Source organism: Artibeus jamaicensis, unplaced genomic scaffold (genome assembly GCF_021234435.1).
Source record: "Artibeus jamaicensis isolate MK-2021 breed Jamaican fruit bat unplaced genomic scaffold, CSHL_Jam_final contig_685, whole genome shotgun sequence".
Classification (NCBI taxonomy): Eukaryota; Metazoa; Chordata; class Mammalia; order Chiroptera; family Phyllostomidae; genus Artibeus; species Artibeus jamaicensis.
In genome coordinates, this window is record NW_026521924.1 from 13,819,028 (window position 1) to 13,844,788 (window position 25,761).

The following is a 25,761-nucleotide window of genomic DNA, read 5'->3' on the forward strand; positions in this document are numbered from 1 at the left end:
AAGGGACTCATTCAGGAGCAGACCAGGTTCCATCCCAACATTGCCCAGGCACTGGTGAACCCTCTTCCTTCAGCTGGGCAGCTCTTGGTGAGGCTGGTGAGGATGAGGCCACAGCTGGCTACATCCTAGGGTCCTGGACTTGGGAGTTTGGCGAACAGCCCACAACCACAAACCCTTCTTTTCCTGGGTCCCCACGTGGGGCACCACCATGAAGATCTCAGCTGGTGCGAGGGGTTTGTGGGAGAGCAGAGGCCCCAAGAAGGGGAAGTACTATTTCCTGTAGGCTTTTCCAAGTCTCTGAGAACATAAGATAAACATCTGTTCACCTTGACGCCACCTTCTCTGCCTGATTCTATGTCACAATCTGGAAATAGAAACTGTCTGGAATCTAGAAGTGGGCTACTGTCTCCCAGCCATTGCACCCTGTCCTGGGCACTTCCCCTTATATCACAGGAGGTGGGGCCTCTCTCCTCCCACAGAGCAGAGTCCGGGCTCTCCCAGCACACACTGGGACAGAGCAGGCTCCTCAGGCCTCCAGGATGCTGGTCCCTGCCTTCTGGCCCCACCCTCCTCCTTGCCTGCTGCTGACTCTGCTGCTTGGCCTCACAGGTGAGCATTTTCTGGGGGTACAATTCCCTTTCCCTGCTTCTGGACCTCCTCCTGACCCTCAGAAATTTTAGAACCTCCAACAAAAACAGGGTGCGTCACCCAGTGATTTCACAGAAGGCTTGAGCGCATGAAATCAGGAATCTGGGCTTTTTCTCTGTGGGTCTATCGCCTCATTCTGGGTACCAGAGGCATCAAAACAGATGATGCTTCAAACCACAACAGTGACAGCTTTGTGAATGTTAAAACCCCTAATTGTCACAACATCCTTGTGTGATAAGTATGACTGTCACCCCCAATTTGCAGATGAGGAAACTGAGGCAGAGACAGTAACGTATCCAACATCACCTGTGTGAGGCAGTGGTTCAGCATGATTCAAGTCCAGGAAGAGCAGCTCCAGAGCTGGTTCTTTTAACCATGTGATACGGCTTCTCAGTGGAGGCTGATTGGGGGAAATCAGAACCACAGAGAACTAAACTGAAGAATAGTCATCTCCCATCAGGCCACTCCGAGACCCTGAGTTCAAGTTCTGCTGTTTACTCAGGAACTTTTGTTGATGATGTGTGGCATGGTGCCTGTGTGTCAAGTATGTTACTGAGCACTTAAAAATAGATTATAAAAATCTATTACAATTTCATTTAATCCTCAAAACAATCTGTGTCCTAGCATGTGAGTCCATACTCTATATACATTTGAGATGCATGTATCTGTGTGTGTGTGTGTGTGTGTGTGTGTGTATAAGAGAGTGTGAGGGACTGCACACACACGTGAGATTTTTGAAAGGCCTTTCCTTATTGTTTGCTTCAAATTGTTTTTTGGTCTACAGGAACTGTGCAGGAACAGATGTTTAGTTCTCTCTGTCTCTCAAACACCTTCTCTCTTTTCTGCTTCTCTAAACTTACCCATTACCTTCTCCAAACTTTTAAGACAAGCAGGCATCTCTCTTGGTAAAGTGAGTGGAATTTTATGCACTATGATCTTGGCATCTCTTTTCCATGATTGATGGGGGTGAGAAGGAAAGAAGAAGATAAAAGATACAGAATCTCCTCCTTGTGTGATCTACATCCGTAGTTACATTTTTACCCATGTCTACATTCTCTAATGTTGGTCGAAGCATCATAGCTCCAGGAAGTAGGATGATAATACCTTTTCAATTGCTTGAACACTCACTATGAGCAGATACTGTTGAACATTCCTGTGTCTGTAATTTCATGTGATCATCATTTCCAGGGTAGGTCCTCTTGTCACCCTTAACTATGCAAGAGAAAAGAGAAATACAAAGAGGTTCAAGGTCACTCAGTGGTACATGGTAGAGCTACTATTTGAACTCAAACAGTCTGATCCTAGGGCTCATAGACTTCCCCACTACCCCACATCCATCCCATGAGATTTCTGCCACCTGGGCCAAGGGGTGTGGGGAAGGGTGGGTGTTGGGGGAGAGGGTTCGTGGTTTTCTGCTCTCGGGTTCTTCCTCTTCCTGCACATGCACCAGATGCTTTTGTTTTTCACTAAGTCATGTAGTTGGGAAACTCAGTGTCTGACATGAATACACAAATTTTCCCACTTAAGGTAAGCTTCAGAGTGTCAGGGAGAAGTGTGACTGGCCAATTCTCATGTGTAATACAAATATTTACTAAATACCTCCAATGTACCGGAACATTATGGAAGCTCGGGGTGTGTTGGTGAACAAAGAGATAAAGTAGCTGCCCTTGTGGAGCTTATATCCCAGTGGGGAAATGACAGTAAGCAATAGATATAATTCATCATTAGCTATTATAGAACATCAGAAAGTGATAAGTTTTAGGGGGAAATGAAAGCATTGCTGAATACGAGGGTTGGGGGATCTGTAAGTTGGTATGTATGTTAAACAGGGATGTCCAGGTGGGCATCACTGAGAAGGGAAGTTTGAGCCAACATTAAAGAAGGTCAGGAGTGAGCCTTGGTGTCATCTGGGGGAAGAGCCTTCCTGTCAGGGAACAGCAGGTGCAAAGTCTCTGAGAGTAGAAACTTCCTGCTTTGTGCAGGTATTCTAGCTTTATCTCAGTGTGAAAAGATTGCCATTGCAAGGTTTTGAAGAAAGAAGTGAGATAATGTGACATAAGGTTTAAAATATCATAGCGTTTAGTTGAGAAAAGACGACAGGACACAGAGAGAAGCAGGTAGAGCATTCATGCGGACAGAGAGAAGTGACAGGACAGTAGAGATGGGGGAAGCTGGAGAGTTGGGTGCAGGAGGAAGTGCAGCCACAGGGTTTCTGATGCACGGGATTCGGGTGGGAGAGCAAGTCTCCACGTGTTGGTGACCTGAGCATCTGGAGGAATAAAGGTGCCTCAGATGAGGTATAAAGAGTTGGGAAAATTCAGGAGTTCACTCTGGACATCTTAACTGTGAGATGTGTTCTTTCATCCAAAGGAAAACATGAGTGGGCGGTTGGACATACAGTCCGGAGTTCAGGGAAAGGCCTGGGTCACGGGTGTGGTGGGAGGTTTACAGAAGCACAGACGCACAGTGTGTCATTCCCGCTCCTCTCCACGCTCTGACGTCTCTCCTCTCTTCCTCCTCCTTCCCCCCCACTTCTCCCTCCAAGATTCATTCCTGTTTCTCCCGTTTTGGTCTCAGCCGTTCCCCTTCCCTGTCCCCATCCTTCTTCTCCTGACTTCAAATTCAGTCAGTCTCCTGTTCTTGGCACGAAAGGACCCGCCCTGTGATAGCACGTGGCCTCCTTGGGGGCTGTGGTCACACACAGCGCTGAGTGGGAGGGGCTCACCAGCTCACACTCTGCAAAGGTGACCCACAGACTCTCTCCCTGAGGGGAAGCTGAGGAACAGAGCAGAACACAGGGTTTGTTGGTGGTGCCTCAGCTGCCTCCTCCTCTGAGGGACTTTGTTTGTTTTCTTCGTCATCTGTGGTTTTGGTGGCACATTCAACAAATCATTGCTACATCTGAAGTCATGTAGAGTTTTGCCTATGGCTTTTTTTTCCTGAGAATTTTAAAGTATTAGTTCTTATATTTAGGTTTTTGTTTATGTTGCATTCGCTTTTGTTTATGATATAAGATAAGGGTCCAACTTCAATCTTTTGCATGTGGATATCCAGTCTCCCAGCACCAGATACTGAAACACTGTCTTTTCTTCATTGAACAGTCTTGGCAGCCTCATTGAAAATCTCTTCACATGTCTGTGAGGGCTTCTTTCTGGGCTCTCTGTTCTATCCCTTTGGTCTCTCCATCTACTCTCATGATGGGACAACATTACTGTGATTACTGTAGTTGTACTGAGTTTTTCGAACAGGAAATGTGAGTCCTTCAACTACATTCTTTTATCAAGATTGTTGCATTGTTTGGGGCCCCTTGACACTTTACATGAGCTTCAAAATAAACTTTTATTTCTTCAAAGAAGGCCATTGATGTTTTAATAGATATTTTGTTGAATCCATAGATTGCTTTAGCTGCTACTGACATTTTAACAATATTAAGTCTTCCAGCCCATGAACACAGATGTTTTTCCATTTAAGTCTGCTGCAACGTCTTTCAGCAATGCTTATTACTTTTCAGTGAAAAAGTCTTTCACTCCAGTGATTAAATTTGTGCCAAAGTATTTTATATTTTTTGTTGCTACTGAAAATGAAATTGTTAGCTTACTCTTTTGAATCGTTCATCACTACTGTAAATTGTAACTGAGTTTTGTTACCATAAAAATTTTAAGAATGTCCTTTTTCCTAATTTTACTTATTTAGATCTTCTCTCCTTTTTTGTTAGTCAATATAACTAAAGGTCTGTTAATTGTGCTGGTGTTTTGAAGAACCACTCCTGGTTTTGTTGATTTTTCTGTTGTTTTTCTACTCACATTTTATTTATGTTTGCACTACTCTTTATAATCTTCTTCTTTCTGATACCTTAAGTTTGGGGTTTGTTTTGATTTTCTTTCTCTAATTTCTTAAGGTGCATAGTAACATTATTCACTTATGATATTTTCTTTTTTTAAAATATTTTTATTTATTGATAGAGAGAGGGGGAGGAAGAAAGAAAGAGAGGAAGAGAAACATTGATCAGTTGCCTCTCATATATGCTCCAACTAGGACCAAAGGCATGGACCAAAGTTTGCAGAACACAGGCTTGTGCCCTGAGTGGGAATCACACCTGCAAATTTTTGGTTTACAGAACGATGCTCCAGCCAACAGAGCTACACCAGCCAGGCCTCTTTCTTCTTTTTAAATGCATGCATTTGCAGCTATGAATTTCCCTCTGTGACTGCTTTGCCTGCATCATATGCTTTGTTGTGTTGTGTTTTCACTCTCACATTTCTTAAGGTTCTCTAATTTCTCTTGTGATTTATGCTTTGACCTATTAATTTTGGGGGGGTGTTACTTACTTACTTTCTTTTTATTCATGACCACTTCATTTTCCTCCTGTGATTGCTTTTTAGTTTCCTTTGTCAAACTGTTTCACCAGTCCACTGCTAGAATAGTCCTTACAGATTCCAGGCATAGCCTTGTCATTCACACAGTGTGACAATGCCACATACATGGGTGTTTTACTTGTAGCACTGGTTTCTCTGACAGTCATAGAGGTGTGCCTGGTGCAGAGAGCAATGGGCCTTCAAAAGAGGTCTATGTCTTAGTTCCCAGAACCTGGGAGTATTTTACTTCATTTAGAAAAGGAGATTTTGTAGAAGTCATTAAGACTCTTGATATGGAAAGGTTATCCTAGATTTCAGGTGGACACAATATGATCACAAGCATTCTTATACAAAGGTGGTAAGAAAATCAAAGTCAGAGAAGAACAAGTAACAAAACAAATCAAAAGGTTGGAGTTATGGGAAGCTGGAAAACATAAGAAAAGATATGTGGGCATCCTCTAAATTTGGAAAAGCAGGGAACAGCCTCCAAAAATGCAGCTTGGCTGACATCTTGAATTCAGTCCAGTAATACCAACTATGGATTCTGACCTCTGGAACTATAAAATAATCAATTTCACTTGTTTCAAGCCACTGAAATTTTGGTCTTTTCTTAAATCAACCTCGGAATCTAATGTAACATGATTATACTATGGGGGAAAAAATCTCAGGAACTTGAGACCTTGTTTTACTTCTTATCTGAATGAGTTGATCACTGTGTGTTGGGAGCTCTGCACGTCACTGTCACTCAGGTGCCCAGGCTGAGGGAGCAGAGCCCTGCGTGACATGGGCATCTCTGTGGCAGAGGGAAGTTGCTCCATAGAGGGTCTTGCAGTTAAATGCACGTCCCACAACACACATTCTCACTGCGCACAGCTCAGTGGTCTAGAGAAGTCTCAGGGCCCCACCCCACAATGTTCCATAAGTGGGACACTCCATGAGGCAGAGAGTGCACAGCCAGAAATGTCTGGGGAAGGGTGGCACTTCCAGAGGAGACTCAGCACTTAAACCCACTCTTTTTGCTTATTTCAATGTCAATCATTTTATTATTATAATGACAAGACAGATGACATTTTTTCATATCCCCTTTGCATTCATGCTAGGGATAACAATGCTTTCTCTGTTATAAATGCTACTTGATCCTTTTAAAACACATTATTTACAAGAATATTTGGACATGCTTATTAAAATAAAAGACACTGACATATCAACCCTATTTGTATTGACATACATAAAAAATTTACAAATAAGGTACCAGTTTTCACTGACAATGGCAAAGATTACTTTTTAAAAATAGTATCTACAGTCAATCAGGGAGTATACAGTGTTGAAACCAGAAAAATAGAGAATAAAACAGGGACTGCCTTAAAGAGATTTAGCCTGGAGGCAGAAACCACAAGGAGATTAAGAAAGAACATAGGGAGTGGAGAAGGCGGAACTACAAAACCAATGGGGCTGAACAAGTAGAGGACCACCTGTTCAAGTGTCTAGATTAAAATTTTTCCATTACTCAAAACCCAGAAAGCTTAGGTCATGCTTGCGCCACCAAGTAGCCAATAGCTAACAGCCACATTTGCTTCTATACAATGCTTGCTTGCTCGCGTCTATAAAAAGACTTAGCTGTGAGCGCTTAGGGCGGCTCTCGTTTGCAGCTCTTATGAGCACCGTGTCTCCGGACACTCTGAGGGTTCGCCCCTGCGCAGATTAAAACTTTGGCCGATAAAATAACATCTCTGAATCCTGAAAGTTTCTGACAAAATGTCTCTCGCGTTGGTGGATGCAACATACAAGTGGGGGTAAAAGGGTGATCACACATATGAACTAGCTAGAAGCATGCATTGCACAGTGTTTTGGGGAACTACTTGGCAATACTCATCAAAGCTCTAAAAGAGTCTAATCCCTTTGAACCAATCATCCCACTTCCAGAACCCTTCTCAAGGACATGACTAAGCACACACCTCAGAACATGGTCACAAGGGCGCTCCCTGCACCACTGCTCACAGTGACATCTATAGACAACCAAATGTCTGACCCAGAGGAACACTGAGTAAGCAGTGGCCCCTCCCTTTCCGAAGGCTGTGGGTGTCCCCTTGATGCCACCTTCCCGGCCTCCCTCAGCTCCTTTCCCCTCACAGAGTCCACTTCCCACAGGGTCTAACCATCGCTTCCTCAGTGAGCTGACCCAGGGAACTGAATCCAGGGAACCGAGGAGGAATCTTCTGGGGACTCGTGGGAAATGCACTCCTCACTGACAAACTGAGACATGAGAAGAGGAGCAGCCTTTCCTGACTTTTAGATGCAATTCTGTGAAGATGTGAAGCTGCAGTTGCAGCAGCAGCTCTTGGGACCAGGAGACAAGCCTAAGGCCAAACACCCTGAGGCTGAGTCCAAACAGAGTCCTTAATGACACATGTGAGCTGCGTGTGTGTGAGTAATGAATGTGCTTGGTTACTGAAGTCAGTTATGTTTGGACACTTAACCTCTGGTCAAAGCATCCTGACATCAGCTGTACAGTAGAATGCTTTAGAGCCGGGGAAAGTCATACCACAGAAGTATGTATGAACAGTAGATAGCCAGTTAGTAGGAAAAAAACTACAAAATCATGTGTTACCATTTTGTATTAAAAAGCGAGTACATTCATTAGAGTTCACTTGCCAAGAAAAAGTTTTAGAAATAATTATCTCTGCTATAGGTTGTCTTAAAAACAAAAATGTAAATGTTCCTTTATTGCATAATTGCATTTTCTGCGACAAGCACGAGCAGGCGGCCTGGGAGGCACTGCAGGTGCAGGTTCAGACTTTCTGAAACGACTCCTCGTGTTTTTACTGGTGCTCCGTCTTCCTGCCTTTCATTTGTAAAAAAGGCTACGCCTGTGAAGTGCAATAAAATAAAGCCCAGTAAAGCCACTCGGGATACAATGGGGTATCCTGTATCACTGAAGATTCAGCCGCCCATCACTATTTCTTCTGTCAGTTCAATGTGATTTGGGGGAAAAAGAAAAGATAAACATGTCTTCTACTACACTTTGGTGAACTGATAGAACGCTGTTTTTCTTTTTTTAACCTCTCCTGAGGACACTTTTTTCATTTGTTTTTTTTTTGGAGAGACTGAGTGAGGGAGAGGGAAAGAGAAACATCACTGGGACAGAAGCATCCATTGGTTGCCTCTCTACGTGCCCCGACCTGAGATCCTCACTGGGAGTGAGGATTGGGCACATTCAGATGGGGGTCACCTGAGCCTAAGCAGGTACCAGGGATCAAACCCACCACCTACACTTGTGTCCTGATTGGGAATTGAACTCGCAGCCCTTCAGCTACAAGGATGTAGCTGAAGCCACACCAACTGAGCCACACCAGATGGGCTAGGAGTGTACTTTTTTAATAGGAAAAGTTGTGTTTTTCTTTTTCATACTGTTTTGTGAAATAAAATTTGATTGCATCAGGCATTAACTTTTTATTGAATACAGAATAATACAAAACAGGTTTCACTCTTCTTTGTTGTCATATGGTTACTTTGTACCATTTCATATCAAACTTTCTTCTGTGAGGCAACAACAACAGTCCGTAAATGAAGGATCTTCAGGGGCCATGGGAACAGCAGGTGATACAATCATTGATGGTTTCCTAAGAGTCACTGCAACAAATGGTCCTCATTGTTTTCTGTTCTTCAACCTCCTTTCCTTTTCTTCTTCTCCCTTCAGAGCCACTGTGCCTCTTTATAAGGGTTAATGGGCACATAGCAAATGCAAGCCATTGAAGTTCAAATCCTAGTCCAACCCTGACAGCTTTTATGTAAAACATCCAACCAAGTGCATTCATCCTTAAAGCTTCTGATTGTTTCTTATTCTTTGTTTGTAAACTTTCTTTTCATAATCTGAGAGAATTCTGAAATTGAAACATCACTTAGAAAACTTCTTCTCTTTACATCAATTCCTACTTGAGGCTCAGGTTCAGCAGCACAGTCCCTTTCGTGAGAGATGTTGAAGTTGAAATTGGGGTAAAAATTCAACGGGTCTTTATCAGCTAATTTTGTCATTGTTACAAGATCAGCCATGGCTGAGCTGGTGTCTCAGGCACAAAAGGACTGACAGACACACTCCTGCTCCTCAGGCTGCATCTGTCACCCTGCCAGCAGCCACTTGGCTCAGCTGGGCAGCCAATCATCACAGGAAAAGGCCCAGCACACACTCTCCATTGGCGGCACCAATCAGAACCATTTGCAGGGAATGATTTAAACCCACTCTTTGTCACATCACTTTACTTCTCGGTGCCTCAGTTTCCTCATTCCCAATAGGGTCTCACATTACAGGCTTGTTGTGACGGTTACATGTATGACACATGCAATGTGCTGAGCTCAGGCCCACTCAGGGTGTGCACTCAGTCCATGAAAGCTGTTGCTGATAAACACTTGACAAAACCCACATAATCACACATGGATGGATAAATAGCTGCTTTGTGTTTCCCTCCAGGAGGGGCAGGTGAGGAGCTGCAGGTGGCAGCAGGAGAGACGGCCACTCTGAGCTGCGACATGACCCCCATATTTCCTCTGGGGCCCATCACGTGGTTCAAGGCAACAGGGCTAGGCCGGGAGTTAATCTACAGTCAAGGAGGAGGCCACTCTCCCCGAGTAACAGGTGTTGCATATGCTAGAAGATACGTGATGGGCTTTTCCATCCGCATCAGTGACATCACCCTAGCAGACGCTGGTACCTACTACTGTGTGACGTTCCACAGAGGGAACCCTGACATGGAGTTCAAGTTTGGAGTAGTCACTCGGCTCATCGTGAGTGGTGAGTACAGTGTGGGATCCTCTGTCCCTATTGTGCGACAATAAGTCCATAAGAAAGACCATTGTTTTTATAGCAGCAACTAGGAATCAGGTTGTGGGTGCTCATAGTCAGGGTCTGATTCCTGGTCTGATGTCACCTCTTCCGTAGGACAGAGAAGCTGAGACCTGGAGAGGTCCTGCTATCTTCTTAGTCCTTATGGCCAGTAAAGGGTGGGAAAAGTCTGAAACCCTCATCTGCTTGACTCCCTAGCTCTGGCCTTCTCCAATTCTGTCCAGCCTGGGGCAGGAATGAGGGAACTGAAGGTCTGAGGGACTTGCCCATCATGAGGTCAGACCTCTCCCCTGCCTCCAGAGAGCCCTCCCCTCAGTGTGGCCGAGCCCCCCTCACTGACACTCACTGACACCCGCTGGGAGCCGGGCTCCCCTCTGGGTGCTGTGGGAGCTGCAGGGGACTGAGCAGGCAGAGCTCTTCCCCACGGAGCTTCGTTCTCCTCCCTGCAGTTGGGGGAGATCCATGCAGGGCAGGGAGGGGGCGTGTTCCTTTATTTCCTCCTCAGAAGCATCACATGAGAAGACATTCCCAAGGGCCACAGACTCCTGTTCACTCTGCCAGCCCTGCTGGGAGGAGGTGCCAGAGGTTGGGGGCTCACTGTGGGTCTGTCTGATGAACCCCCTTTATTTCAGGGACCTGATCACACTGTCACTTAGGTTCTGAGCAGTTTTCTCACACTGTCCTTCTCCCTGAGTAGGAGTCCCCATGAGGGTGTCTTCAGGGTCACCCTACTGAGGCAGCAAAAATGTTCATTTAGGATTTTCTGCCAGAGACCCAGGATTCTGAATCCTGGAATGCCAGCCAACAGAGAATGTTTAGACCATCCTGCCTGACCCGTTACGTACAGATGGGAGCCTGAGGTCAAGAGGTGACGGTGGTTTTGTCTTTGGTCACATGGCTAGTAAGTGAGGGGTCATCCCAGAGCCCAATCTGAGTCTAAGCAACATTCCTTCCTGCCCTGTTATAGGACCCTCTTTTCATGGAATACATGGCGCATAGTAGGTCCTGAATAACAGGAAATTACACCAAACCACTGAACAAGGGGCCAGAACATCCCTTTCATTGTTTTCTCAAAGGTTCACATGGCCCTCACACCAGACCCTGAAGCCCAAGGTGATTGAAATCCTCTCGAACTTTTAGCCGCATCCCCCCAAGTCAAGCATCCACATCAGCACCTGGAGCTGCCCCTTCTTCAACAGCTGCCTCATCCTCCAGTGTATGGAGACAGAGTCGTTCATTAACAGTGTGTTGATGGATATAAGTTGTTCCCAGCCTCTGGCTATTAGAACAGGATGCAGGGGAGAACCTTGTCCATGTGTCACTTGGTCAAGAGGGAGATGCCCACTGGAAGTGGCAGTGCTGGGTCACAGGGTATGTTATTTGAATTTGTGTGGCTATTGCCCATTTTTGTCCTAGATGCAGTAGCAATGGAGTCTCTCTACAGCCCCTGAACACTGGCCAGGGAGGTGGCTTTATCCCAAATTTTTTGGTAGGACAAAAAAATTTCTGAATTTTTTTACAGTAGTTCCCAATAGCATGTCCCTTGCCGAGGCAATCACAGACAGTGTGTGGCTCCATCTCAGGTCTGCTGTCTCCTGGTAAAGTCCTGGTTCCTCTTCTCCAAGCCGCCTGCCCAGAGGACGCCCTGGGTGAGAAGGCAGGGAGGCGGGAGAGGGCAGGAGCAGCAGCTTTCTAGGTGCCTTACCTTCCTCATGACATTGACTCTGATAACCGGTGCTGTGGCAGAGGTTACTGTTGCCTGATGAAGACTCTGAGGCTCAGGGAGGGGACCTGACTTGTGAGCATGGAGGGAAGCCATGATTGACCCCAAACAGCCTGACTCACAGCCCCTGGTGTTTGCCACCCCGTTACCTTCCCCCAACCTGGGTGCTTGTCAAAGTGTGCAGAAAGCTCCAAACCTCTCCTTTAAAACTTAAATTGTTTTGTCTTCAGCAGTAAGCACTTTTTATCAGGTTCTGTGGGGTGGGTGGGACAACTTTACAACCCAGATCAGACAGGTACACAAAGTCTCACCGTGTGGTGACCCTGCTCCTAGTGACAGGGCTCAGCACACAGGAGCATCCAGGAGGCTTTTCCGCTTTGTCGTTGTGCTCTTTGTCCTTCTCTGAGCACCTGCAGGAGCAGCCTGGGGACAGTGGCCTTGACAGAGCAGAGAGGGGCCAAGGCACCCCCAGAAACACCTTGAATAACAATCCTGGACCTACAGACTGAGAACAAGAAGGGGCAACCACTTCCTTGAGGCTGGTTGGGACCCTGCCTGAGCCAAGTTCATGTTCTGGACTCATTTTTCAGAAGGTCACGTCTTTCAATTATTGCAAGAGGGGCTTGAGTCCATATCACTTGGAGTTAACTCTTCCCTGTTACTCCTTAAAGTCAAAATTCTCAGAGAGGAAAAAGGAAGAAAAAGCCATGCTGTGACCTGCATGGATGGACATGAATTGGGGCCACAGCAAATAGTCCCAGGACCTAGTACTGGGTGAGGAGACAGCCCCTTCATCTCTCTCAGCCTCCCTTTGCTCCTCTGTAAGATGGTGACAATCATGGACTCCTTTGGGGAGTGGAAGGATTTCAGGTGCTCTTTCTGAATCTCCCAGCACAGAGTCACTCCCCAAATCGGGTGTTATTTCACTGCGTGGCCCACTCTGTCCTGCTGGGCCCCTGTGTCCTCACCTGCAGACAGTGGACGCTCTCCCCACCCTCTGCAGGAAGGACTGAGGCTGCAGGGAGCCTGGTGAGAGGGCGGAGCCTCGGTGAGTGATGGCGTCATCCCACTGCTGGGTGCTCTTGGGCAAGTCTCAGTGTCCCTGGGGTCCTCAGTGTCCCTGTACAGGGGTGATAATCCCAGCTCTCACTCAGGGGTCTGTGAGGACAGGAGGGGGTGTCTAGAAAGCCCCTAATGCGGGGGTCAGGGTGTCACTGAGCGTCAGCACCCAGCAGGTGAGCGCCTGTGCTGAGACCCCTGCCTGGGCCCACATCCCACCTCTGCCACTTCCCAGCCTGTGACCTCTGACCCATTGTTCCCCACACTGTGCCTGGTGTCCTCACCTGTCAGTGACAGCAGTGACCTCACGGAGCAGCTCCAAGGCCTGAGTGAGTGACCACATGCGAAGTGCTCAGAGTGGTACCTGACACATAGCAGATGTTCGATGACTGTGGGCTATGACAGGCTCAGGCCACAGGACGTTGGATGGGTCACTTTCCTTTTCGAGTCTCAATACAATAGGGTTGGAGGTGGGGTTCTGTGCTGTTCACCCTTCCCTGCTCATTGGAATCACCTGGGAGTCGTTGCAAAGGTCCCCAGACCCTGGCTCCACCCTGGGAATTCTGATTCAACTGTCAGACGGGGGCCTGGCAGCTGAAGTTCTTCACTATCCAGAGACAGAGAGCCCTGAGCTAAATGTTCTCTGAGGTCACAGAGGAAACCTCACATTCTTTCCCCTGACAAAGGTGGCTCCCCCTGCTGCTGGGCTGTGAGAACAACACCTTTGGGTGGTGTGGGGGCTTCAGAATCTCATGTGCCAGAGACAGCTCATCAGAGGCCCAAGAAAATGAGCCGGGGGGGGGGGGGCAGGGACACCTTCCATGGAGCAGACTAGGGCTGAGAGTGGCACCCTGCTCTCTCGAGGACTGAGGACACACAGCCCAGACACCCTGTGGGATCTGAACCCATGTCTGGGGACACCTTCCCATCTTTAAACCCATTTGTGTCTGAACAGGCTGCAGAGTCCCCACAAAATACTCACTGTACTGCCCCAGAGCCCTTCCTGCCCCAACACACCAGCACGTCACTGCTAAAATCTGCTCTCCTTTTTGAAAATGCTCCCAGGGTCTGTAAACAGCTGATCTGCAGGGAAACACCAGTGAGGGACCTGGTGTGTGTGTGTGATTCTAAAGATTTTATTTATTTACTTTTGGAGAGGGGAAGGGAGGGAGAAAAAGAGGGACAGAAAGCAATGTGTGGCTGGTTGCCTGTCGTGCAACCTGTACTAGGGACCTGGCCCACAACCCAGGCATGTGTCCTGACTGGGAATCGAACCAGCGACTCTTTGGTTCTCAGGCTTGCACTCAATCCACTGACCCAGGGCTTGTGTGTGTTTTGAAAGTCAATTTGTCAAACTTGTTTCCCGAGGGGATGATTTTTAAAAAATTAAGTGAGATAACATCAATTTGGTTGTTTCCTTTGTTTTTTTTCCCATCTGGGTTTTTGCACTCAGTCTGTCTCAGCCTCCTGCCATAAGTGAGTTGACCAGAGCTGGCCTGCAGGGCTGTGGGAGGGTGAGCAGCTGAGGGTCACAGAGGTATCGGCCCATGGTCAGGAGCCCAACAGGCTCCAGATCACTGGTACCTGAGCCCAGCCTCCACCCCCATAGTGACATTCCGGCTGCTAGGGTTTGTGTAACTTGACTTATTCAAGTGACACCCCCTTAACTATGTTCTCAAAATGTTCGATGAATTTTATACTGCAAGTTAAATATTTACAAATGCAAACCTTTTTCATATTTGATGTGTGCCCCCTGTTACAGATGGTGTTGGGTGATAATTAAAAATTTCGAGACACCCTGCAGAATCTTTGTACAGTGAGAAACTGCTCTTGGTTTTGATTCAATGATCCTTGGGATCAGGGAAATCCTTTCACAACACGCAGGGAGTCTGCCTGCTTCTTGGGCCTGTGTCTACACCCCTTCTCATTCATAAAGATCGGGAAATTAACCGCCTTTGACTCTCTCAGCACTGTTCTTTTTTTAATCCAAAACTGACGCAAGGTAAGAACCCCAAATCAGAAAATCATCCCAAGCCCATCCCTTTGAAATTGAGTGATTGGCACAGATTTGCCCCTACTGGAATATTTGTTGAAATAATGAAAATTACGGAGTAAACTTATTAGTAGTTGATGGGAGAGTTCCACATATAAATTAGATGCAGGTTCAAGATGAATCTGTGTTTATTCACTTTTGTGAAGCATCGTCTGTTTCACTCAAAGTAAAGCAGCTTCCGTTACCTGATGTAACCCTCCCTGCAGCCCGGGAAGGAGAAGTGCCTGCTGTCCCCTCTCACAGGCAGGACTGGGATGTGCCCTGGCCGCACCTCTCCTCAGCTTTGTTCTATCACTTTATGGGGTCCCGGTCCCCACAGCTTTCCCTGCATTTACTCTTTGAACACCGTCTGTGAGGATGGGGAGGTGTCAGGGAGGCCAGACAGGAGAGTTAATGGCAAGAGGGAGAGGTCCTTGAGCCCAGACGGGTGGGAGGTCACCTGGGGACGAAGGAAGGTGTCCTTTGAAGTAGGTCCTGGAGCTGCTTGTGCATCCTGCCTGTCACTCAGAGTTTACCTCTGGGGACATGAGTGTCCTCCTCTGTAAGATGAGAACAGTAACACGCCCTCCCAGCATTGTTAGAGGACAGAAAACAATATACGAGAATGGTCCTTACAGAGTAGAGTCACATGCTTGTCATTGCTGGTGATGATCACAGTCGTGTTTATTGTTCATTCATTGTGCTCCTTTTAAAGCCCAACCCTCTCCCCCCGTGGTGTCAGCCCCCACGGAGAGGGCCACACCTGGGAAGACAGTGAGCTTCACCTGCGAGTCCCACGGCTTCTTCTCCAGGAACATCGCCCTGAGATGGTTCAAAGATGGGAACGAGCTCCCAGCCTCCCAGACCACCGTGGACCCAGAGGGAGACAGCCCTCCCTACAGCATCTCCAGCACAGCCTCGGTGCGGCTGGCCCAGGGGGATGTCTGCTCCCAGGTCATCTGCCAGGTGGAACACGTCACCCTGAAGGGGGGCCCTCCTCTTCGTGGGACTGCCAACCTGTCTGAGATCATCCGAGGTAGATGCCCTCACACCCAGCCCGAGCCCACACCTGGCTCCTACCCTCCAAGCCTGTGCCTCCCCCGGCCATTTGCTCCAGAGTGTGATTTCCCTGGAATGTAATTCCCGACAGTCCTTCCCATCACAAGGCCCTGGAGGTGCCTGTCACTCACCACTGTTTAATGGCAGTGACCAGATGAAGACCTGCAATGGTACTTGGTAGTTTCACCCACTTTACCAAGGGCAACTCCAATTATTGAGCACCCACTGTAAACCAAGCCATTATATGCTTGGCGATTTCACTTATTTTGCTACAGCTATTACATTCTGACTGCATCCAGGGCTGTACTGGTTTGATCTCGCTCATATCACCCTACTAGCAACTGCCAGTCCTGAGCACCTACTGTGTGCAGGGCACTGTGCCTAGTGATGTCACCTTCATATTGAAGGTGAACCCTCAGTGTCAGATCACCTGTTGCATACCCAGCACTCTCCTGGGTGCCCCCTTGCTGTGGTGGGGGAGCTACGTTATGGGGATCCTCTGTGATCTGTGTGTCCACGAGGTCAGAGCCTCTGCCCTGTGCTGTTTCAGTTCTGCCCACAATGGAGGTTTCCCAACACATCATGTTAGAGAACCAAGTCAACATCATCATCTGCCAGGTGAAGAACTTCTACCCCCAGAGCCTACAGCTGACCTGGTTGAAGAACGGAAACATGTCTCAAACAGAAATGCCCTTAACTCGAGTAGAGAACAAGGATGGGACCTTCACCTGGGGGAGCTGGATCCTGGTGAACTCGTCTGCCTGCGGGGAGGCCGTGGTGCTCACCTGTCTGGTGCAGCACGATGGGCAGCCGGCCGTCAGCAGGAACCTCACCCTGGAGGCCCCCGCTAATTGGAACGTCCTGAGCACAGGTGGACCCTCTGGTGAGTCCTCCACCCCAACTGAACAGCTATATTTACATTTTATTTTGCTTTTAATGTTACAAATAGAAATTGGTGCTTATATAGAGAAATCTAGAAGTTTACTGATAGAAAGTAGAAGTTTAGAGGGAGATCCCCTTTTCAAACTGCACACTCCAAGAGTCACCACTGGTGAGAGTTAGGTACATATATTTATAGATCTGTTCACATCGATACACATTTAAGGAAGAAAGAGGAAGGGGTGTGTGTTGAAGGAGCACTGTGTGTTCACAGTGTCCTGCCTGTCCCTTCCTTCTCCTAACAGTACCTGTTGTCCACTGTCCACGCCAGCCCCTCCCCCCTCCCTGCTCTCTCCAACCTCCTCCTGGTCTCTGTTCCATCCTAGACTTTTCCATCCGCATCAGTAAGGTCACCCACAAATTCCTGAACTGCTGCTCTGTAAAAAGAAGTGAGCCCTGGGACGTGGAGTTTGACTCAGGTCAAGTCCTCCAAGTGACCATGGGTGGTTACAGCACAGGCCTCCTTTTCCCCAGATTGGGACAATGGACCAGCAGTCATCACCCCCGTCGGCCTGCAGAGTTGCTCAGATGCTCCCTCATTACACTGCTGATGTCTGCGGGTTGGCGGTGCCATCCCATTTCCCTCCTGGTGTGAAAATGTGTCATTCCTTTTTTTCCCTTCATCAGTCTTGGTAGAAAATTTTCAATTTATGAATCTCTTCACAGAACCCACTTATTGTTTCAGTGAGTTTCTCTATTTTCAATTTCATTGATATTTGCCTTCTTTATAATTTCCTTCCTGCTGCTTGCTTTGGGTGGATTTTGCACCCCCTTTGCTTGTTTTCGGAGACAGTAACACAGATTGTTGATTTTAGACTTTTTAAGTGCCACAGCTGGGTTGCACTGTGGGCTGGGGTGTGAGGATAGTGCCACCTCCGATGCCTGAATGCTGAGTTTCTTCCCCATCCTCGGGTCCCCAGTCAGTGTGCCCTTTCTTCCATCCCCCCAGTCCTCCTGTGCTCGAACCTGGTGTTATCTCCAGGGGTCAGAGGAGAACTGAACAGGAAGCAGGAGAGATGAGTCTCTGCCATCTTCCCTGCACCTCCTTGGGTTTGCTTGTGAGTCTCCACCTCTCACGGGTCTCAAGCAGGCTGTTACCTCCGTGTTCCCCCAGTGGGCCTGGCCCGAGCACTGCTGAGTACTAACTTGAGAATGGCTTTGGGTTTTCTGGGTTGACTGGCTGAAGCAAAGTGCAAAGTACATATGCACAAGGTACATATGCACTGTTGTGACCCTCTGCCCTGGGATGTCACAGTCTACACCAGCATCTGAGGATTCAGGTCGCTGCAGTCCTGGGCCAGTGGGTGTGGCACAACAATGCACATCTTTTTGGTCATGTTTGTGGTACTGGGGTGCTTTACAGTATTTCTAGATAAATGAACCTCTCTTCTGTCAATATAGCAAAATCCACATATATCAATGCAGACATAAGGTAGATGGTTGGTTTTAATAATAAGAACATGGTTTCAAGTCCTCAGATTTTTTGCCCTTTTTTGTCTTTCAGAACTCTACATTTTCTGCCTCTGCTATTTCTATTTCCAGTTAACACTCAGTTCCAAACAGCCTTTTGTCCCTTGTTTTGTTTTTGCCTTTTCTCCACAGAAGTTGTGTGTTTAAAGTTGTGCCTGCCCCTTCAATTTCATCCATCCTTTTAAATCTCCTATTTGTATTAGGTTCCTGTGTCCACTGAAACAAATCACACACATTTGGTGCCTTAAACAACACAGGTTTATTATCTTGAGCTCTAGCAGGGAGAGGACTGCAGCGGGTTGGCAGGACTGCGCTCCTCCAGGGAATCTAGGGGAGAATCCGGGTCCTTGCCTTTAGCAGCCCCAGAGGCTGCCCACACCCTCGGCTGAGGCCCCACAGCACTCTGAGCTCTGTCCCCGTCTTTCCATCTCCTCCTCTGGCTCACCCGCCTCCCCTTTCACGTAGCAGGATCTCTGTGATTACATCGGCTCCACTTGGAAAATTTGAAAAAATATCCCCATTTCACTTCAACACTATGACTAGATCCTTTTCCCAGGTAAGTTAACATATTCACAGATTATGGGGACTCTGTTCTGACCCATTGAAGCAGACTCACTTTGAAGCCTTCTGCCATGATCTGTGTGCCCTCTGGTCTCCAGGACACTGTGCAGTGTTTCAGAGTTAGGGTGGATTCAGTATTGGTGGTGGTGCATCCCCAGCAGCTCCCAGCCCCTCCGCTAGCTGCCCTGTGCCTTGTGTCTGGGTGGGGGTGGGAAGGTGCCACATGGAAGATTCTGCTCTGGGGTTTGGTGATTTTTCTCTTTTGACTCAAAGTTATTTTAACTTTCTCTAGTTTTTCTATGACACCCAGTTGCATGTGCCATTTAATTACTTTCTGTGCGTTTTTTCTTTGGTTTGGAGAGACTGTATTTGGATATAAGTAGCTGTGCTGCTGCCCCTGTCCCCGGCAGCTTGGAAGGGGACTGAAGGTTGTTGGGTGCTCTGGCCCGTAGGCCCCAGTCTCAGGGTCCCTTATTTCCCAACATTGCCTCATTGAACTAGAGAATTTAACTTCTCTGTCCCTCTGCTACCCCTGGAATTATGTCCTTGGCCTAAATCTCAGCCTTTTCTGCCCTCTGACTCTAGAAGAAAAGAATCTGAAATACTATCAAGAAGTCTTCTGGCTCACACAAACTTTTCATTGTCTTTCTCCAAAGGAATGATGCCCGAACAATAGTCATCCAATCCCGTTGTCCTTATAATGACCATTTCCCAATTCACTTCCAAATGCCTGATGCCCAGGTAATCTCTTCCTCTGGTTACTCCATCCCAGTTCACCACCAGTGAGAATTTTAACAGTTGCATCAACAGGGCCTGCTGGGCCACCCCTGCTGCACCTCCCACTGGTGCTGGGTCCTCCTGACCAGCCAGCTGATGAGTGATCCAGTTTCCAAATTGCAATTTAGAGTTTGCTCTCCAGAAGGCTCACAGTTGCCTCCCACACATCATTCACCTTGGAAGTAAACTGTTAATGGATATGAGCGTGGGAAGCTCACTGTGGGGGGCTGTCAGGATCAGGGGGAGTGAGGGAGCAGCAGAGGGAGTGAGGGAGCAGCAGAGGGAGTGAGGGAGCAGCAGAGGGAGTGAGGGAGCAGCAGAGGAAGCTGCTGAACTGCAATGCAGGCTCCAGACTTGGCCACACTACAGAGACCTGGACAGAAGAACATTCTCTGAGAAATGTTTACATGGAGGGGAGGGAGCTGAACCTTTATACTCCCTGTTCAGCCTGTCCTCTACCCAGGCTGTCCTCTAGGAGTGGTGCAAACTTGACAGTGAAGCTCCCTTCCCCTAAGGGTAAGTCCCAGAGAGCCTCTCAGCTGAGAATTGCCATTCTCCACCTTCCCACGGGAAATATGGTGAATTCCTCAGTCCTACATTAAGGATATTTTAAATTATAATGAATTATTTAATGTCCTTGTTTATTTAAACAAAAATGGGTCATTATACACCTGCAAAGAATGTAAAGGTGTTCTTTCTGAGATATGACTTTCTCTGTGCAGTAGAAACATTTCAGCTGACACAGACCTTGGGGTCAAAGCCCCCTGAATGGTGTTTCAGCACCTCCCAATCTTTGTGCATTTCTTTGAATCCCAGGATGTTTTCCAGCTGCAGCTCTCATGAGAAGTACATTGTTGCTGCAACTCTGAGAGGTTGCTCTTGTTTTCCCTCAAAAGACAAGGGCTTAGGATCATCAAAAAAGCAACAGTGATGTATGTTGTAGGTTTGAATCCTACTAATCTGTGACGTCCATAAACTCTCTGAGATTCTGTTTCCTCATTAGACTGAGGATGAAACTACCTGCCTCATAGGGGAATGAGGTTCATGTCAGTTAAACAGGGGTCAGACTCACGGGTTGCTAAGCACACATATTCTTCACCCCCTCCCTCAAGGAAGACAGCCCTGGCAAAGGAGGAAGGAGGTGATTGAGGATGAGGAAGCTCTTTACTCTGATTTCTGCCTTGAGCCTGAGAGCGGAGTGGGATTAAAGACATTCAGCACACTGGTGGGTGCAGGCAGCCCAAGACGGAGCCACTACAGGCCCCTGGAAATGGTTTTCTCTAACAGCTCCTCCTGTTTTTCTGTGTTCAGGCCCTGAAGCATCTACTGACGTCCTCGTAGGGCTCCTCCTAGGCTTCAAGGTGCTGCTGGTGGTTGGTGTCTCTGCCCTCTATGTCCACAGGACGTGGAAAGCCTGACTGTAAGTTGTGTGATAGGGAGAGCAGGCCAAGGTCTGTCCCAGAATGGGTAAGGTCAGCAGAAGGGGCCAGCCACGGGTCACACAGGGTCAGAGGTAACATTGCATAAAGAGAAGGTGATGCATGTACATCAGTACACTCAGGAATCTCTAAGATCCCTCTAGGAGATTCTCACTTCCTATGAAGTGGGTGGGTTCTGTAGGAGGTGGGCTGGATTAAAGGTGTTAAAGGGTGTCCTCAAGATCTTAGGGTTTCTCTGGAGGAAGTGGGCAGAGGGAGTTGAATGAGGGGCAGCTGAGAGGGTGGTTCCATTGAAGACCATCTCTGGATTATTTGATCCCTGGTCTTTAGGGAGTTAAAGAATTCACACTTTAGAGTATTGTTGAGAATTCCTGAACCTGTTGCTCTGAGGGTTGTCCTGGCTTTGATCTTCCTTCTGAGAGAGGGGAAGGGATGGGGAAAGGACGTCAGTACTTGGGGAGAAAGGCTGAGGTGGCAGAGTCCTATGCCAGGTGCTATATGTTCTCTCACAACAGGCATGTCAGGAAGAAGACAGCCCGGAACACAGGAGACGTGCAGGGAACACTTCTTCAATGATGAGCAGATAATTAAATGAGACCCTGTTTCCTGCAGCCCCTTCCTTCCTCCCCTGCTGCTCAACACCCTCCATCTCCACAGTCTCCCTCCTCATAGGACACACTCAGCCTAAGGAAAAGAAGATTGGCTGGAAGTGTCACCGCCTCTTGTTCAAATGCCTCTCCCCTGAGCAGACTTGCTGCCCATGGGCCCCTAGTGCCCCTTCTCACCATCCGTGATGCCCCCAGACCTGGGCCTTCATCCATGGTCCTCTCAGAATCACACACAGAACCCCAGATGGTCACCTGGGCCGTTATCTCTCACTCATGACTTAAATGTGGTTGGAGGAAAAATGGGCTGCTGAGAATTGAGGACATGGAAGGGACAGTGACATTGATGCCATCAGACCTTTATCCAACACCATCAACCAGGAGCCACAGGAAGAGAAAGCAATGCTGTGACCAAGTTGTATAGTGTGATACAGTGAGGTAGCCGCCTTCAGATTGGCTGTGGTTCAATAATGGATATGCCTTTAAAAATTTTTTGTTTGCTTCTAAAGGACAGTATGAATCTGAGGTACAGTAATATCATGTGAGCTGAGAACCCTGAACTGTTTCAACTGGGAGCTGGGCCTGTGTTCAGGTTGTTCGCGTCTGGAGTGGTTTTCATCTGGTTGAGTGGAAGGGGCTGAGGGGCAGGATCTTGATTCAAACACCACAGAATTTCACTTTTCTTGCCTGGTCTTAGTAGATTTTCTTGAATACATGGTTTCTCCTTAATGTATACCTTCATGATTATCTCTGGAGATCTTAAGTGATTTTTGAACATATACAGTCAATTAATATTCTTAATAGAATGAAGAAATGAATTATTTCCTCTCTATTTTCCTGGTATTAGCTTTCTTCTGTAAGGTGACATTTCCAGTACTGGCACACTATTAGAAATTATTCTTACTTGGAATATTAAGTGTGTTGACCTACAGTGTCTAAGTGTAGGAACCTCTGGACCTGATGACCCATTAAGGACCACACTGTCCTGTGACCCATCAGACACTGAGGGGCAGTGTGTCCATAGTTCTTTAGAGGATGAAGCAGAGAGGCTCCCTCTGAGGTCTGGTAGGCAGAGACCTGGGTTCAGATACTGGAAAACACATACCAGCTATGTGACCGTGGGCAAATCATTGACCCTCTCTGAGCCAATATTCTTCTCTGAAAATTGAGAATCATGCTGCCTCAGAGAAGTGTGGGGGCTTTAAAGGGGAGAGCAACGTGTGAAAACACACAAGGCCTGGAACGAGGTTGTGTGTGACAAGATCCTTCTCTTCCCTTGCTCAGCATGGAATTCACATCATTTGTGGATTTCCAGCCCCGTGAAGTGATGACATTGAAAGTCCTGCAGTGGCCTGGCTGCCTGAAGGTGTTCCCAGATTTTTCTGGGAAAATTTTCCATGCTCAAAGGCTGGCACCTGGATCCAAAAATCTCTAAAGGCAGCAAGAGCAACATTTGCTTCAAAGTTGGGGACACGCTTGTTAGCATGAGGAGAAATTGGAATAAATTCTAATGTTACTGAAATGAGGCTCTAACACTAAAACCAGACCTAAGTTTTTTTGTGTTTTTTTTTTACTTTCAGGAGATAACAGCAGACCTCTTCCCAGAGCCCCAGGTAGGACCAGACTGAGCCAGATCAAACTGGTCCCAGAGGCACAGACAGTATAGAAAGCAAAAAAAAAATGACCTTCACTTAAGCCTGAAGGGTGGTCAGAGCCAAAGTTCTCCCCAAACCTGGTCCTCATAGACATGATTCAGAAGAGAGGGAGGCCCAGGAATTTGTACCTGGCCGGGCATTTAGATCTCACGCAATCATTCCCTGCCCATTAGAAATTCCTTTATACCTTCCAATTTCTTACCCTCGATGACTTCGTTTTAAGCTTGCTCTGTCAAAACTCTCAAATTAGCCCTGGCTAGTGTAGTTCAGTTTGTTGAAGCATTTTACAGGTCAAAAGGTTTCAGGTTCAATTTCTGGTCAGGGCACGTACCCAGGTTGCAGGTTCTATCCCCAGTTGGGCACTTACAAGTAGGCAGTCAATTGATGTTTCTGTCTCACTTTGAGGTTTCTCTCTCTCTCTCTCTCTCTCTATCTATCTATCTATCTATCTATCTATCTATCTCATCCTTTCTCTTTCTAAAGGTAATGAAAACCTGTCCTCAGGTGAGGATCGAAAAAAGACACACAAATTAGAATGAATAAATATGTATAGTTTCTCCTTACTATCATCTAATAAACTGGCTTCGGTCTTCATTCTGGGTGTGAAAGGAGCCTGACCCGAGCCCTGGTTCTGGTCTGTGGTTTGGCAGCAGGACAACCATATCTTCGTAACAAAATTCAGTGGAATTCGTTAAGCCCTCAGACGTGGACTTCTCTGTGAACATCAAACATGGAACTGGTTGACTTTGTTGGCTAACATAAATAAGTTGTTTTTTTTTTTTAAGCAAAACCTAATTGTTCAATGACGTCTTAGGAAGCACCTGTACTTGCTTGGCCCAGAGACTCACTGAATGTACAGCCACTAATGGAATCATTCCCTGAGAAAGAATTCCAAAAACTACCTGAGAGACCCCACACATTAGACAAAAGAGAAAACTGACAGCTACACAAATCGAAGAGAATGAGACACAGTCTCACCATGAACTCTGCCCCCACATGGAGACACACAATTACGAGGAAATGCACACTCCCAGCTTCTCCTTGAAGAATGGGCTTTAAACCTAACCTCTATCACTCCAATTTCCAAAGTTTTCTTCAGGGATGAGCCCCCAAAACAAGTAGATCTGAAATCAATCTGGCTGAAGTCCACAACGCTCACAGCAGGGCAGTGAACAAGGAAGCAGCTCCTGATGGGCTGTGAGGACTTTGTCTATCCCCGCAGGGCTCAGTGCAGAGGCTTCAGAGAGAGAGATGCCCACTTTGTAGTCTCTCCCTTAAAGAGGCCTAGTTCCTTTTTATAAAAGCTGCAGTCTGAGGACCAGGCTCCTAATTTAACCCACATCTAAGGCCAACAGTCCTCTCCAGACACCAAGGAGCTGAGTGGGATTATCTGTACATTTTTTCTCTGCTGCACACCGGGTCCTGTGCACGCTGGGTCCTGTCTTCCTCCCACTGAAGGAGCCTGTGCACATACATGTCTGGTCCCTTGGCTTTTGTGGCTGCTGCTCAGGGGATGCAGCCACTGATGGCCTGGCTCTGGTGGCCGTGGGGCTTGTGTTTCTGGGTCCCACAGGCTGGTAGAGAACAAAAACCAACAACAAAATCACAGAAAGCAGTCAGACCTCCTATCTCTGAGTCTTGCCCCGAGGGAGGTCTACCTGAATACTTCAGGTGCTTCTGTCTGAATATCCAGCTTCCAATCAGCCTGCAACTAGGTGTGGACTGAGATCCCCGCCTAGGACACTGAAGCGTCACCTCACTAACTGGGAGCCACTAAGAATGGACAAGGCAGTTTGGACAGTCACAAAGTTTGGAGAGACAACCAAATAATAGAACAGGGCTGAATTTTAAGATCCTTCTTGTACAAGAGACTACTTCACCAAAATTGGAAGAAGTACCTCTTTAGTGCACAGAAACTAACAGAGTCAAGGAAAATGAAGAAATAAATGAATGTGTACCAAACAAAAGAATAAAATAAAACTCCAGAAATGTGCCTTAATAAAGGGGAAATAAGTGATTTACCCGACAGAATTTTTAAAATGCTTCTAAAGATGCTCACCTGCCCAGGTGGACAATGATGCACAATGTGATAATGTCAACATTCAGATAGAAAATATGAGAAAGCACCCAATAGAAATCACAGAGGTGAAGAATACAATCACTGACTGAAAAAAATGCATAGAAGGCATTAACATCAGATGAGATGACAAAGAGGAAAGAGTCAGGAAACTCATAGATTGGGCAGGGAAAGTCTTCCAATCAGAGGTTTGGCTCGGCCAGTGTAGAGGGTTTTTTAAAAATGGGCCATACAGTACGGAACTGTATGGTAGTTCCATATAGAACTACTGTATGGCCCAGTGATTCCGCCCTGTGGGTGTACATCCAAACAAAAAGTGAAATCAGTATCTTGAAGAGATGTCTCCACTCCCATGTTTATTGCAGCATTACTTACAACATAGAAGTGAAGTAACATAAGTCTTCATCAGTGGGTGAATGCCTATGTCTAATGGAATATTATTCATTTTAAACCAGAAAGGAATACTTCCTTTGCAACAACATAAATGGAACTTAAAGGCATTATGCTAATGTAATAAGTCAGACA

General features: G+C 47.1%; 1 protein-coding gene and 1 pseudogene across 1 annotated transcript; one reads left to right on the top strand and one right to left on the bottom strand.

Moving 5' to 3' along the window:
* The first annotated feature begins 493 nt into the window (after window positions 1-493).
* LOC119047773 (signal-regulatory protein beta-1-like) lies at window positions 494-25,761 on the top strand. The gene is made up of 6 exons (XM_053671410.1): window positions 494-609; window positions 9,469-9,789; window positions 15,370-15,690; window positions 16,264-16,596; window positions 20,772-20,880; window positions 21,415-25,761. The coding sequence occupies exons 1-5, from the start codon at window positions 540-542 to the stop codon at window positions 20,876-20,878; spliced, it is 1,152 nt and encodes a 383-aa protein (XP_053527385.1). The 5' UTR covers window positions 494-539; the 3' UTR covers window positions 20,879-20,880; window positions 21,415-25,761.
* On the bottom strand, window positions 7,293-9,224 carry LOC119047772 (L-aminoadipate-semialdehyde dehydrogenase-phosphopantetheinyl transferase-like; annotated as a pseudogene).

Excerpts from the sequence above, each read along its gene's own strand:
- LOC119047773 (XM_053671410.1), top strand. The coding sequence starts at position 540 with ATGCTGGTCCCTGCCTTCTGGCCCCACCCTCCTCCTTGCCTGCTGCTG. Across the intron at positions 15,691-16,263 it reads CCTGTCTGAGATCATCCGAG|TTCTGCCCACAATGGAGGTT; the intron begins GTAGATGCCCTC and ends GTGCTGTTTCAG. Across the intron at positions 16,597-20,771 it reads GAGCACAGGTGGACCCTCTG|GCCCTGAAGCATCTACTGAC; the intron begins GTGAGTCCTCCA and ends TTCTGTGTTCAG.